The sequence below is a fragment of the Strix uralensis genome, chromosome 6, assembly GCF_047716275.1.
Source record: "Strix uralensis isolate ZFMK-TIS-50842 chromosome 6, bStrUra1, whole genome shotgun sequence".
NCBI lineage: Eukaryota > Metazoa > Chordata > Aves > Strigiformes > Strigidae > Strix > Strix uralensis.
In genome coordinates this window covers 40614972-40630360 of record NC_133977.1, presented here as the reverse complement: position 1 = coordinate 40630360, position 15389 = coordinate 40614972, and the positions used below count along the sequence as shown (strand labels likewise).

The 15389-nt window shown below is 39.5% G+C and overlaps 1 protein-coding gene across 3 annotated transcripts in view; it reads right to left on the bottom strand.

Moving 5' to 3' along the window:
- The window catches only part of KYNU (kynureninase), a 62531-nt gene extending 51705 nt beyond the window's left edge, over positions 1 to 10826 (bottom strand). The window contains exons 1-2 of one of the 3 annotated variants that reach the window (XM_074872337.1): positions 10770 to 10826; positions 2927 to 3116 (exon numbers count right to left, since the gene is read on the bottom strand). In XM_074872337.1, coding sequence (XP_074728438.1) covers positions 2927 to 3116; positions 10770 to 10805 — 226 coding nt within the window. In that variant the 5' untranslated portion in view covers positions 10806 to 10826. Of the gene's footprint in view, positions 1 to 2926; positions 3117 to 7775; positions 7866 to 8468; positions 8488 to 10769 lie in introns of those variants that run through there. The other 2 variants (XM_074872336.1, XM_074872338.1) reach the window with 2 other exon arrangements.
- Positions 10827 to 15389: the final 4563 nt, after the last annotated feature.

The window sequence follows — 15389 nt, the reverse complement described above, 5'->3', positions numbered from 1 at the left end:
CTTTCACTCTGGGACATCTTTTTATTCCCAAGAAACCCAAATGACGCTCCTTTCCTTCACAAGATGACAAAGCACAAGGCATAGCCTTAATCAGATTGGTGATTTGGTGCCCGACTGCCAACTGCAATTCAGTCATTCCTACCTCCTCCCTGCAGTGCACAAAAAAAGCATTAAAAAGGCTTTGTTGTCAGCTCCAAGAGAGCAAGGAGATCCAAGTATTTCTCTAAATCTTCTGCTGTCATCTTTTCCTATTTGCTCACCTGAGCTTCATCCCTCATTCTTGCACATAAAAACTCAAAGATATGCCAGGGAGTTAGTCTGCTAGTGGTTTCCACTTGATTGATATAACAAATAAACTGTTGTGACAGTTTATAAGTTGATAACTAAATTAAACTATTATCATCACTTTCTAAATATTTTTATGTATTTCATCTTACAGTTGTCTTCTATGGATGTTCTCCTCTGCTTCTTGTAAGTCTTTATTTTAAAACCTCATTGTAATGTTTTATGTAAATATATAAATATTTGATGGCTAATATCTGTAATGACATTTATCTTCAGAAACACGTTATCTAGGATCCGCGCCTGTGCTCAGATAAATGTCATGAGAGATCCATCTCTATGGTATAGACACACAATGTAAATATATATTTATTTACACCCCTGCTGTTTTTCAGCAAGGAAGCTGTTCCTGATGACAGCTGAAGCACAGAAAAGAGAGAAAGGGGAAAAAGAGGAGGTAAAAACCCTTCAATTTAGGAGCACAAGAATGATGGGTTCTCTGTACTGTTCAACTGGCACTACTTTGTAGGCTGTTTATCTTCACTAAAACATATATATCTACAGTCTCAGGACTAAATATTATAGTAACTGCAGAAAAAACCCACATCAGCAGTCTTTGGGTCTAAACACTATGGTAACTGAAAAACAAACAATAATGGGGGTTGTAAGAGAAGCAATGAAAACTGTCACAATGGTATCAAAACCTCTATGTACTTCTCAGAAGATTTTTTTTTTTAATCTGAAGCTGCTGTGACAGTACACTGAAAAGTGACCTCTCATATTCTTGAGTGACATTCGACACGCTGCAGTCGAAGACACGGCTGCAGTTCAGGTGCCCTACTTGAGCTGGATTTCAATAGCACGGCCAGATTAAGAGCAGCAGGACAATGGCCACGTGAGCTGCCTTCTGGCATCTTTCCAGCTTTAGAGGGACATTTTGCAATGGCATGGTGGCAGCTGAAGTGGCTTTGAGTACAGAATAGTCATACCCAAACAAACAAATGGGGCTTAGGAAACCCTCTTAAGCTACCAGGGGGGGGCAAAAAAAAAAAAAAAAAATGCTTCTTGGCAGACAGGTTGAGAACATCTCCTCCATGCGGAGGAAGCACTAGTTTAAATATTTGTAAAGTGTCCAGTTCTGATCTGAATAATATAAATAGCAAAACGCAAGGATTTACATGTGGGGAAAGATAAACCAGTACTACCAGTACATAGAGAACTAAAATTTATCATCCCCATGTCCTAAGGGCAGCAGCAGGTTGCATTCCCAATGTTCACCGTTGCTTCGCAGGAAGATACTGAAGATAAAGACAGTTCCAAAAGATGTCCAGGAATTCAGACAATTGATACCGTTTTCTATAACAGATCCTTACTGGACATAATTTGGTGAATGGACCTGTAATTTCTCAAGTACCATCAGTACCGTTCTTTTCAGAAAAAAAAAATCTGCAGAAATTTATATCTGCATTTATTAGAAAATGAAAATATTTTGCAAGACAGTTCTATATTTTTTTCTTCAGTTTTTAATAGGTGTTTTCTGCCAAGGCACAAAAGGAGGAGAGTGACTATGCCTATATATGTTCACCATCTAAGGAAATTACATGTCGTTTCTTCAGCTTTCAGTATATGTGACCAGGGCCTGCAGAACAGACTCAGCTTTTACTCCCCATGTATTTGACATGTGAGCTGAAAATAAACCCAGATGGGTCTTGGGAAGCAGGAGAAGATCCCAGAACCATACTGCCTCTGTAGGTGGGTACTCCCACCAGGTTTCCCTTCATGACTTTGGCCAGACACAGCAGCAGCAGTGGGTACAAAAGCACCATGGAAGTGTTTTGTACTTTTGCTGGGCTGGGAGTGCTGACCCAAAGCAAATGCTTCCCCCTCAGCTCGCCAGCTCTCCCGCACACCCCTCCTGCCTCCCTGCCTGCACAGGTCCTCTCCAGGCTCCTTGAAACAACCTACAGACCATGAATGAAGCAGAAAAATTTCGAGAACCATTTTTCACGGCTACATTGAATCCATGTGCAGCCATCTATTTGTGGGCAATTCATGAGGAAAGTGGGAAAGATCTTCAAATAAAAGGTTTCATTATGAATTATTTGCTCGGATCAATTATTTGTTCTAAGACACAGTCTTTCATTTGGCCTCAGGAAGAAAATAATCTCTACCACCAGCAATAAGGAATAAATGTTAATATATGTACCATCTCTTTCATTAACTAAAATAATTTTAACTAGATAGATAATACCAAACTATATTACACCAAGGAAGCAACTGCTCTGAACTATTGTAAGCGACATTGCCGTTTCAAACCATTAGATAGAAATGCTTCTGCCTATAATTTTCAATCAGTCACTATATTGTTAAAAGCAGCTGACTGACAGCATAAGCACCATCTAAGTACTGTATCCTCACATTTTATTCAGGATGGGAATGAGAGCATAAAGCTTTTGGTGCTAGAATAAGTTGATGGATTGATTTAGCAACACCAGGGACATACTGTGCTCAGATATGACTGCAATTGCTCAATTATCTCATAAGTAACAGTGATTTCCAAAGATTTGTGATAAACACATGCAGAAGATATGAAGCCCCACCCTTCCCCCCCCCCCCTCCCCCCCACTGTAATTATAATTCTCACTTGGAGGCAGATCCTTGACTTTTGGGATACAGAAACATTTACGAAGATGCTTTAACTCATCTTCTTCATCTAAGTGAAAAGCAAGTTTCTTGTCTGTGGGACTGCATCCTAGCCGCGAGGCAGTTTGTTCTAAAATGGTTTCTGGTAACACAGAAGAAGATGGATCCATTTTCAGGTCATTCAATTTCACCTTAAAATGAAAAATGCCACAGTTTAGCTTCTGCAGTATGCATATTCACGAGAGGCTGATAGGCAGCCACTAAAGCTGCATCACTCAAGACCCAAACTTACTTGATTTAAAGCTTTTAAAAAGTGAAGTATTTGAATAGAACGGTAAAACTCATCAAGTATTTCCAACGCAACATATTGCTGTAACCCCCAAAGGCTTTTTTTTCCTCTATAGATACGATGCTCTTCCCTTTTTAAGCTATATCAGCAGCTTCTAAGTTCTCCCACCAGACCGATAGCAGTTACAAACGCTGAACTGTCATTCACAATTTTGAGATCTCAAAGCCAGAGGCAGCATTATTGTTTCTGCAGTCTGTGCTCCTAAAAATAGCAGGTGCACAGCTACACTGAAGTTGTTTCCAAGGCTGTGCAACGTTCAGCCTCTTTCAGCTTTTCTGCCTTAAAAGTAGGAGGGGGTGTTTGCGTACAGCCACGCTCACGTACAAGGGCAGAGCAGGCAGGATACAGATGGCAGACAAAGGCATCGTTAGAAATCTAGCTTTCAAGACCAGGACCTTGAATTAATATTCCCTTCTAGCTAAACAGAAATATCCTGGGTTTTTTAGCTCCATTTGTCCTGGGAAAGGAGAGAAGCCCAAGTCAAGCTGCAAACGTGACAGATCATAGTTTCTAACAGAATATCCAAAACTGTAACTGCAAAATTTACAAGCTCATTGATCTCGATAAGAAAAATAGTTCTGTAACTGTAATGCTCAGAGACACCATTGTGTTCAAGATAGCATTTGTGCACTCGGCTTTACAGGAAGAAAATTTATGACACTTACTCTGTACTTTAGGGCAAAACTTTACCAGTGCTGCCTTCTGCATTCTGTTACAGAAGGTGGTAAAGAGGCTCACTGAGGTGCTTAGTGGTTGCCCCACTTTAGGGAACTGTATAGTTAGACCACACAATCTGTGCCTTTTTACTATCCCCAAGAGTTTTAGTCCAACAGAAAAACTCTAGGGGATAGGTTGAAATAGGATAGATTAGCACGTAATATGCAGCATAGAGCCACCAGAGAATATCATTTTTTCTCTCTGTTTGAGAAAGAAAACCCTTTAGGTACATATCCTCCATAATTACCAGCTCTCTTATCTTAAAACCAATAGTATACTACATATAGTTATCCAGAAACAAGCTGTGGATAGAACAAGACAATTAAATGCACTGTAACCAGCTGAGCACTACACTCATTGTCACTTAACCTAGCTTTGGTTTTTGTGGAAGAGGGGTTCTGAGTCAGTGTGGTGGTATAGTCCAAGTCTTAGATTTTTTTTTTAAATTAAATCCCTTATGACACATTTGTCTTTATTCTTTTCACTGCAAATACATAAATGCAGATTGGTGTTTTTTATCAAATGTTTATGCCAAGCCCTGAACACCATCCAGAAGAGCTTCGTCAACACATATGGGAAGGACAACAGTTGGTATTTAAATATAAACCCCTAAACAGCACATCCTCATTAGTGCCAATTAATCCAAACCTGTTTATGCTCTAGCCAAATGGCCAGCATGATGCTAGTTACCTGGTTTAATTTGCTATCATTTAGTTTACAATGAGAACATTTTCTTTTCCCCCTCCAGACTTGATATTTTACACAGTAGTAATTCTTCCTCTCCCACCAGCACATAGATTTAAAACAAAAAAAAAAAAAAACCCACAAAAAAAAACCCCAAAATGCCAGTAGAGCTTTAAGACAGCAGTTTTCATTTAGCTAATGTTCGCCCTCTCCTGGGATGTATTGGAGATATTCTATTTTTGTGCTGTCTCCACACAGGTTGTTCACACCTCCTCATTGTCACCAAATCTATCATTCCCACTCATTCATCCTAATCACCCCTTAGAGGGTAAAAAGGAAAATAAAATTGCAAAAGTGGTTGAAAAAAGATAAGTTAACATCTTGGTTCTCCAAGCGTTTTTCAAGGCTTCTAGGAAGCAGAGGGCTACACCTAGACAAGTAGTTGGGTGTGATGCTAAAGTGGCTGAGCTGGCCCAACCAACCACCTCCCCAAAGAGTTGCCACCCTGCTGAAAGCCCTGAAGAATGTCTGACCAGGCTCCCTATTCCCCAGAGAGCTGCTCCTCAGTTCCTCCACAGCTCAACAGCAGATCCAAGACCTCACCTCTGCCAGGTCCCCTGAGGGGGTATTGGTAACAACATGTTTGTTCTTCTACAGGTCAGAATAGCACTGACCTTCTGGACCTCATTTGGCAGACATCAGGGATGATGGTTTAGAGATCTTTATTTCTTCCAGTAGATGTTGTGAAATGTCTAAAAAAGCAAGCTAGGCTCACAGACGCTGTGGGCATCACTAATACAGGCACCTCGTTATAGTCTAAAGACACTGTAAGGTAACTTAAGTTTCACTTCTCCAGATAACAGGGCTTAATCAGTAAATCAGGGTTTATTTTCAAGCAATATTGGGATCAGCACTTAGAAAGGAAAACTACTTTTTGTTTCCAAAGGCTTATTTCTTTGATTTCCAACACTAGCATGGGTGTCCTGATCCCATATGCATTATCAAAGCATGTCCACTACACACATAACCAAATATAGTCCTCTATTTTTAATAACAAGTACTTAATGCAAATTATGGAAACAATCCTTGGAGAAGGGGCTGGAAATCAGGTCTCCCTGACTATCTCCTTCCAGATAAAAGGACCACATGTGGTCTGGGTAGTCTTTCCTACACAGTCAATTTCCTTCCCACTCAGGTTGATGTCTGGGGATTTTTCCCTGCTCCCCAGTGACATAGCTCCTGAAGTAAGGGAAGAAGCCTTTTAATGTCTCTAAAGAGACGACTCCCTTGAGTTTGGGATATTTGTTCAGCAATGTTCAGCCCCCCCCAGTCCCTTGGAGGGGGACCATGCAGCATTGGTATTGCCATCCCCTACATCCTCTCCTAGGTACAGCCTAGGAGGAAGGTTTGGGAGACTCCATCATTTATCTCCTGGGGCCCACACAGGCAACGCCAGCTAATTCCCCTGTAATTTATGATCAGGAGATGGATGATAAGGGTGATTGAAGGACAGTTTGATTTTATACACCAGATCTCTCTCATCTGGTCTGTAGATTACAGAATTTACACCATGTGAAGACAGTGCAGCATCCTATAATTTGTCTTACTAGTCACCATTTTTCAGTAAGGACACACAGTTATTACAGTGGATTAATGGCTATCATATTCCAGGTCATCTGCTGACCTGTCTGGCAAGCATAGACAGGTTTTGTTTCCATTTGAGGCCTGACCCTAAACCCGCTGAAGTCAATAGGTGTCTCTATTACAGACAAAGATTTCTGGAACATGCTTTTGGTTCTCTGTCATTGCTGCAGTTTGCTGCATCTGATCAATGCCTTCCATTTATTGTGATTCTTATTTATATTAAATTTTGACAGCAAATATAATATTAAATACAAAGATCTAGAAGTTAAAAATGATTAAGTGCTTAGAGGTATCTGATTTAATACAAACATTATGAAATAAGATAAAACTACTAAAATAAAATCAATCAAAATCCTATTGAGGAATGAAATCCCAGAGATCTGATTCTAAGACCAGAATAAGAAAGTACTTTTGTCATTCGAATGGGACTTAGACTTCATAGAGAAGGAATCCTAGAATTGCTTGGGGTTTGGGGTTTTTTTGTTTGTTCTTTAACTCTGACTGTCATTATTGAATTTTCCAATTACTGCAGAATGGAGTCCCATGTAATTATTTTACAATAATTCATGAGTCATTTGCTGTTTTCTACATGTAGAGCAAATACATTTGTATAAGAACAGCACACCTTTATTCCGTCTAATTATCTTCATTTAACTGAAAACTGTATTCTGTATCCTCTTCAAATTAAAATTCAGACCCATCAGTGCAAAATGCAATTCCCACCTTGATAAACATGGTTCCTTGTCAGGATTTTTTTTCATACAACTTAGAGTAAAAATAATCAACATTTTAAAAGAAACAGCTTGCCTCCACCACCTACTCTGAAAAAAAGCATTCAGGTGTTTTCTTTTTCCTTTCCTTGAAACTTTATTACACTTTTTGACTTAATAGGTATAGATGACACGAAGTCAGCTTTTTTCTTTCTTGACTTTTTCTTTGCTCTTTTGACTCTTCAACAGAATTTGCCTGTACTGCATACTGATTCAATGTAAAGAACTCACCAATGACTGCTGGCAATCTTTCACTTTCAAAAAGAACATACGCAACTTAAATTAAGAAAACAGTCATTATTACATATTTTATCAGCACAGATATCAGCCCTGCTAGTTCATCTCTCATTTTAAAACTATAAAAGACAATGGATGAGAATTAGTCAGACACAAGTGACGCGAATGTCTGGGTGATTATTTCTGTTTTGTCCTTTATGCATAATTTAGTGACTAAATAGAAAAAAAAAGTGTTAATATTACTAAGTCATCTTATCAAACTTACACAGGAAGGTCCATTAGGCTTAATTATAAGAATGATAATTTGTCCTATTTTTAGATCTACTAATGATATTTTTATAGATCTACCCTCTGTCTATAATTATACCTTGATGACTTTTTATAAAAACCCGTGAAGTCCCCTCACCCCCCTTAAGCATTTTCTTTAAATATTCTAAGATGTTACTCACAGTCTTTCTACCCAGCACAGTGCTGACAGGCATGCAATGAATCCCTACTTAAAAATCTGTATCAATATCCTCAGAGAAAAAGAGTTTGTCAAGGAAATCACATGTCCTGCACTTTCTGCCCTCCAATAGCTGTTTACCAGGTTGCTGAATGCAGCTCAGCCCACAGACCTTTGACATTTTCAGGTTAGCATCCAAATGAACTCTTTGGAAGGAAAACTGGGGGTGTGCACAGACATAAACATGCAAGTTTGCAGTACAGGTCCACGCTGTCAAAATACACCCACTGAAAGCACCAATAGCGCTGTGGATTGAAGTTCCTTTAAAAACAAAGAAAACTACAGAAACGCACAGTGCATAAGGGTTGATTCTCCTCCCCATCTTTGCATGAACAAAATTACTTTTGTGAATACAATTTTGCAGAAAGAAGTTCCTTAAAAAGCACAGCCTAAAGCAACACATATTCTAGATTACTTCAGGTTAAATACACTTCAGTGAGTTTGTTTAAATTACAGAACTGCAGAGAAAAAAAAAAATATCTAAATATTCATAGCATACCCAACAACAGACACACAGTGGCAAACACAACTGTATAATTAAGTTACACAGCACAGTGTCACAGCTGCAGCAAGGGAATGTGACAGAGAAGAATTATAATAAACTCAGTTACTTAGAGTAATTTAGGCACATATTGACCTTCATGTCAAGAAGTGTTACGGTGTTAGAAGTAATTTTACATATAAAACTCATCTTTTCCCCTCCACAGTGAAACCACGTTACTCTGCGGTTGGTAGTTGTTCCTGAGAAAGGATGATGAAATTCTTGTGCAAATACTCGGCACTGCATGAAGAAACAGCCACAGTCACGTGCCTGCTTCTCCAGACTCTGACCCACACAGCAACACGTGACCTCTGAGAGTTAACCAAAAACCAGGTATATATTTTTTTTTTCTTTCCCGTCACCATTGGCAAAATTTAAAACTCTGATTAAATTAAGAAGGCACCTTTCTCCCATACAAGCACAAGAATACACACACAATTACAATGAAAAGTGTTTTAAGCCAAACTTTCACTTTAGCAAAAGAGCAGATCGATGGTGTAACAGCTAGAAATCAACAATGTTCACAGCCATATGGTAGAGGGAGTGGTGGGAATCTACATGGAACATGGATTTGCCAGGGTAGAAAACAGAAGAAGAATTAGAGGTGAAATTAGAGAAGAACAGAGTTGATATTTCTCTTTACTCTCTATAAACGTTATCTCAGATCAGCCACATGTTAGCCCAATCCCTTCAGTTCAAGTTTGAATGACACCCATTCCTACACATAACTTGAACATAGTCATCTAGAAGCAACAAAACTAGTTTCTAATCAAATTCTGAAGTTTTAGAAGGGGGGGGGAATCCCTCCCCCAACCAAAAGATGAGGAGAGATCTAGGAGCAGAGGGGTCAGAACTGTGTACTAACAATGTAATTTAGAGATATAACTCCATCCTGGTGTTTCGCATGCACAGACCCCTGCAGTAATGCTCGTTTATTATCTGGATTTCCATTTTCAGTAAGCACCAATATATCTGACACTCTTGAACTGTAACATTTCATCTTCTTGGCTAGGAAAAAAAAAAAAAAAAGCAACAAAACAACCACATAAGGCACTTAATATTGACCAAAAATAAAGCTAACCTCTATCCTTCAGTTCTTGCAGTATCTTTACCCTGTTTTGTACTGTCAAATCGTTTTCTGGACTTCCCACTAACTTGTCTTGTTTACTCAACCAGCAAGACAACAGGACTGCTGCTCAAGAAACTTTGTACCACCAGGAATTTGGACCAAGAAGGAGAAGGAGGTTGAAGCCCTTCAGCTACTGAGGCAAGAGGGATCCAATGTCAAACTCACCCCAAAGGGTATTTATTTCTTGTTTGGTTGGCCATTTAGATCAAATCAAGCTGAAATACACTGCAACTTTTTATTTTGCCTGTGAAAATAAGACTACATGAACGGCAGAACAAAAGTTTTCCCACTGCATTTTCCTTTGAAAAAATATCTTGAGTTTTACCCTTGTCAATGGTGGCAGGAAAACAGCTGTGCTGGCAAAGGCTGTATGTAGACTTTCATGAGAGTAGGAATATTGACCTCTCCTTCCCAGCTATTCTTCTTAACTCTTCAGATGGAATGAAAGAAAAAGAAAGACAAAAACCTTTGCCCTTAAATTCAAGGGTCAAAATTCAGCAAACCTATCTCCTTGGTCCCTTTTTTAGCTGCAGAACTACTCTAATGGTCTGTATTTTTTTTGTCTCTCTATGACGCTGTGAAGTAACCAGAGGGCAGGAAGAGAAAAACGAGCCTCTGGAAGCCACAGTGAGACCAACATGCAAGGGAGTGAGGCCACATGAGACGGCCAAAGTTCCAGCTGGCACCCACTGGTGTGGCAGAGAGAAGGCAGAAAATGCAACGGAGGTCAACCCTGCTGTCACCTTCTCAAAGGAGCTGTTAGGAGAGTGATAGGAAGGCTGTGACATTTGACAGACAGTTTAGAGAAGAAAAAAAGCAAAAAAAAAAAAAAGAGGATTTGCAGCTTTGTAGGAATACAGCTATGCACGCCTGTAACTGTGGGCTGTATGGGGTGGAGAAGGAATTAAAGGCTGGACAGGCAAACAACACATTTCTCATACTAACAGCTTCCCCTGGTTGTTCAGAGGTGCTTAACCATGTTAAGCCACACCACACACTCCCAGACACATCCACAAACATGCTGATACTGCTTCATCTCATCTTTCGCCCTAACCACTTACCCTACCCGTCTGCCATCCGTCACTGCCAGCCCCAGGCTCACCGGAGCACATTCAAGCCCTTGCCATGGGAACCTTGTCCCTTGATTGAGAGAAACTATGTGAGCTTTTCCACAGGAACACAAATAAAACTTGTAATAAATTAATTTGACAAAACATATGCCTTCTTTTCAACAACAAATAACCAAGGGTGCCCTGAAGCACACCCACCTCATGCCAGATGGAATGCCAGGACACTTGGTTCATCAGGTCACAAAAGCTGGCCTTGGCATTGCTAGCCCAGAGCACTCTTGCTGTCAAGAGGGTAAAATGATCCAGCAAACAAAAAAGGATTCTCTAACAGAAAAAGGCAGGTCTTACCCAGGATGAGATGGCCTAGAAGACCCTCAGGCAGGCAAACACTGTGGTTTCTACAGTCTGAAAAGAAGCAGCAAGGCCATGATGTGTCCAAGCAGCACATGCTGCACCAGTAGCAGAGCTCTGCTCAGCACACAGATGCTTTGAAAAACTAAGGTTTTCTGTATTTATAAGGCAAGCCCCACAGCTATTTTTTAAAGCATACCATCTGTACCTTATGATGGCTTGATGCATCTCACCTCAGGCCTAGCAGCAATGATTTGGTAAACAATAGCATAAACCCTTTGGTCTTCTTTCTGCTGAGCTTGCCACACCAACTTTCTTACCACTTGTCTTTTCTCTCCATCCCATCAACACTTCTGCTCTACCTAAAAAGCTCATCTTTTACCTCAGGTTGCATTTAAGCCCTACTTGATCAGGATGCCTTACACCTGCTCTCACTTACCTTGTTCTCCTCCCTCCCAGACCCTAGGGAGTTATATTTTGCTTCTTAAGTAATTGAAAGGGAATGTGCACATTTGGCCTATTTGCAGCAGTGTATCATCCTGGTTATGTGATTCTGACTTTTGTCTTCTGGTTAAGACTGAAAAAACTCATTCAGTCCATTTAGCTTTACCTTATAGAGAGTTAATTTATAGTTAACTTACCTTATAGAGAGTTGTCTGAAGAACTTTTCCCTATTCTCAGCTGGACTGTTAGGCACATCTCCTTAAATATAGATTTTTTTTTTTCCTTTTTATGTGACCTGTTCCTAATATTGTTTTTCTTCAAGCTCTGTATCAGTTATCATTTTCATTCATTTCCAAGTCTTTAAACATAGTATTTGTCCTTTAAAATCTATTTTTAAAGTAGAGTTTCTGAAAAAAAAATAGAAATAAGAAATCATTTACTTCTCTGCAGTAACATTTAGGGCAAAATATTCCACCATTGCACTAATAATAGTAATACCCAATAAGGGAATCAGGGCCAAGTGATTTCCATGTAAAGAAAAACAAGAACAGTATTTCTCCCTGGCTTTGATAACTCTGTGGTAGCTGCAACAGCAAGACAACATATTATGAATAGATGAAACTTCCTTGTATCTCTCCAAGTCAGCTGTTACTAATAAAAGATAACTGTACATCTGATGCCCTCACCCACATTTCCAGATGGAATACACATACACATGTGTTTTAAAAGCATCTTGCTATAAGGAATGGTTTACCACTATTGTTTATCTTAATGTTTTGCAAAGGATAAGAGCTTCCCCCCCCCCCCCCCCTTTGGTGTTAAAGTTTGCTTTGGACAATGAGGACTTTCTGAGCCATTTTTACCAAACTCAGAGACTGGAGGGGGGATGTATCGATCCCTTCCTGAAGGAGCAGTAGTATGACAGCAAAGGGGGCATTTGAGACTGAAAGCAAAATGGGGGATCTGGCACCCCCTCTTCTCATGGCAGCTACTTGTTACGTTTTGCATAACCTTCTCAAAAATAAGTGTGAGTGCTTAGGGAATGGATTTATGGCAAATCTCCCAACTGCTCTTTCTCCATGTTCCTCTCAAACACAGGTAAAGGTGTCTGTGTATCAGATGTATTTCTATGTAGCCAGTTTTTCATCTGAAGGTCCTCACCCAAAAAAAGGACGAGCAGCTGTGTGCCCAGAATCTCACAGTACAGGACAATTGCCAACTTCTTCATCTACTTGTAGCACATTTCCTGCCTGTGGTCAAAGAGCTTCTGAGAAAGGGGAAATCAGAAATCAGCTACAGGTCAGATGCAATGGGATAACAATAACAAGACCTTACTGAGAGGCTCCCCACAATACCAGAGCTTTCTTTTTTTTCTTGAGTATTTGTGTACTGTGTCTTTTATGATGCACTTCATACTACTGCAGGTTGACTAATGGCTAAGGACATTAATTGAACCAAGGTAGACAAACGATACTGGTGCATTTACTCTCCTTCCCCTGCCCCCTGTTTGCAGCTCCATAAAAGTGAATATACTTCACACTTTCATTTTTATTTTTAAGCTCTTGCAGCAGTTGCCATCTGGAGCAAGACTCAAGGAGGGAAGAAGGAAGAAAAGACAGGTCAGACAATAACAAGCTGATCTTGTACTACATGTGTGTTGTATAAAAAAAAAAAAAAAAGAATGTCACACACAGCATAGTACTGATTAATGAGAAGCATCACGTGGATCCGGACCCTCCAAGAGCTGAAATTATAAAGACGGGCTATGCTTGATTTAAATAGCACACTACTGTTCTGGATGGCCTCAAAGCAGTAGAGGAAGCAATAGGACATAAAGGATTGTGACAGGCAGCAAAGTGGTGTGTGACACCCGAGCGAGGCCACCATAAAGCGACAGCGGTGGCTTAGGAAGGGGATATATTCATACACCTTCTGTGATAAGAAACTCATTCTGCAGCTTTCTATCCAAGGGGGTTTAACAGCACACAGTCAAACAGCGGTAGATCATTTTGGCAAAGCTGAAATTCCTGAAAAATACTTTAATGCCAAATAACACAAGAAAACCAACAAGCTCCTGCAATAAGGCCACCAGACCACAGCACTGCTTTTGCAAGGGGTCAGAGGTGAGGAGGAACCTTGCCCTTTATTCATAAACCCAGCAGGTTCTGTGGGAACGACAGGTAAGTACCAAACTCTTTCTAGAACAACAAACATGGGTTCTTGAACTGCTTGGAGGAGCCTTTTAATATCTATACACTCACTCCTCCCCTCCCCATCCCCAGATTTGAACCTCCCAGCCCTCCTTAACTGAGGATTTTATCTTTGATTCACTAATAAACTGATTATGTAGCAAATCAGACCACAAACTGGCCAAGGTCTAAATGAAACTTTTGCCAGTACCTGACTTCCTGCTGATATTTATAATCCCCAAATAACCCTTTGCTTGAACCCCCGGTTGCAGGCAGTGACTCAGCAGTCGCAGGGCTCCTATTAGCATTCTCGGAGCATTTTCAACTGACTGTCTCACTTGTGCTGTGATCAGACCTATCAGTTTGTGGTGAATTGCTCTGAGGAAGGTTACAGGTCTCCATAGGGACTGCACATGATCTTTGAAAAGTGCATTTCCCTCTAGCAAGTCATAAATGCTCAGGAGAGTTGCTAAAGATCACTCAAAATATTTTATTGAATACTTTGATGTCGTACTCTCATTCTGTGTTATCATATACTTAAAGTATATTAAAAGGTTCCCTAAATACCAAGTACATTTGTGTGGAATAGATTTGTGTTTTTCAAAGCCAGAAGAAAATAGCTTTGTATCATTACAGGATATGTAACAGTTTTCCTGCAATTCTGCAGAATGGATTATAAGTGTTTGACAGTGCTTTTTTTTTTTTTCTTTTTGTTTGGGTTTTTTTTTTTTTTTCCCCCCAGCTCCAATGACTGTTGTGATAGACTTTAGTTAACTACTTTGGATTGTTTTTTGCCTTGCTAACAGTCCTCAGTCAAAATGAAAAATAAGAACCTTCTGGATCCTGTCTTGATAAGGTCAGATTGTAGAATTTTTCTTTCCAGCAATTTAGCCAGGCTCTCTCCTTCCAGAATACATTTACTCAGTAATAAACATCTCTAGACAGCCGGGCTGTACAGACTGGAAACAATTAAGCCAAAATTGGGGAAAGCAGCACAGGAATAAATATTCCACTTTAATAAAATAAGACTGAAAAATTCAGGAGCAAGGGAAGTAAAAGCATTTTCAAATTGTATTAATTTGACATATTTATAAAAATCTGTGCTCATGCAAGTATCTTATGCATTTTTTTAATATCAAGCTACGCAGAAAATGTGCTGGGTAATTACAAGCCTTTGGTGTTATAATGCTGTGGTCAAGCACCAGGCACACACCAACATTTGGGGTACTTAATTTAAAGTCTAGTAGAAAAAACAAAGAAGTTTAGCCAATTTTCTTTAAGCTATATAAAAGGAAGCCTGCCAAGCAACAGGTTAAAAGGGTTTGTCTTAGTAAATTATAATAAGATTAAAACCCAGCTTATTCCAGAAATAAGTTAACAATTTATGCTGTGAAGAAGCCTCATCTCTCAATTAGGTAAGCAGTTAAGTAAATATGTTTAGCTGTCCTAGCTTGTTAGAAATCCAGGTAAAATCCTTCTGAAACAACCCAGATTTTTCTATCATCACAAACATTTTACCAGATCCTAAATTCCTTAGTTTTCCAATTTTTGCATAAATACCTTTACCACTTAGACATCATACACTTAATTGCAAATCCATCACCTGTTTACTTGCAGTAAGAGAACAAAAAGCACCTGTGCCATTATTTTTAATTAAGTTATCCTCCTACACCCCCTCTGTCCAACACACTCAAACAGTTTATATATAAATTCTAAAATAATTTAGAACTGAACAGTTACACATCATGTTTGTGACATGTCTTGGTGTGGTTTTCTCAAGAGACTAAACAAACTAGTGCAAAACTAAACTTGGTTTTATAAAGCACTATTTCAA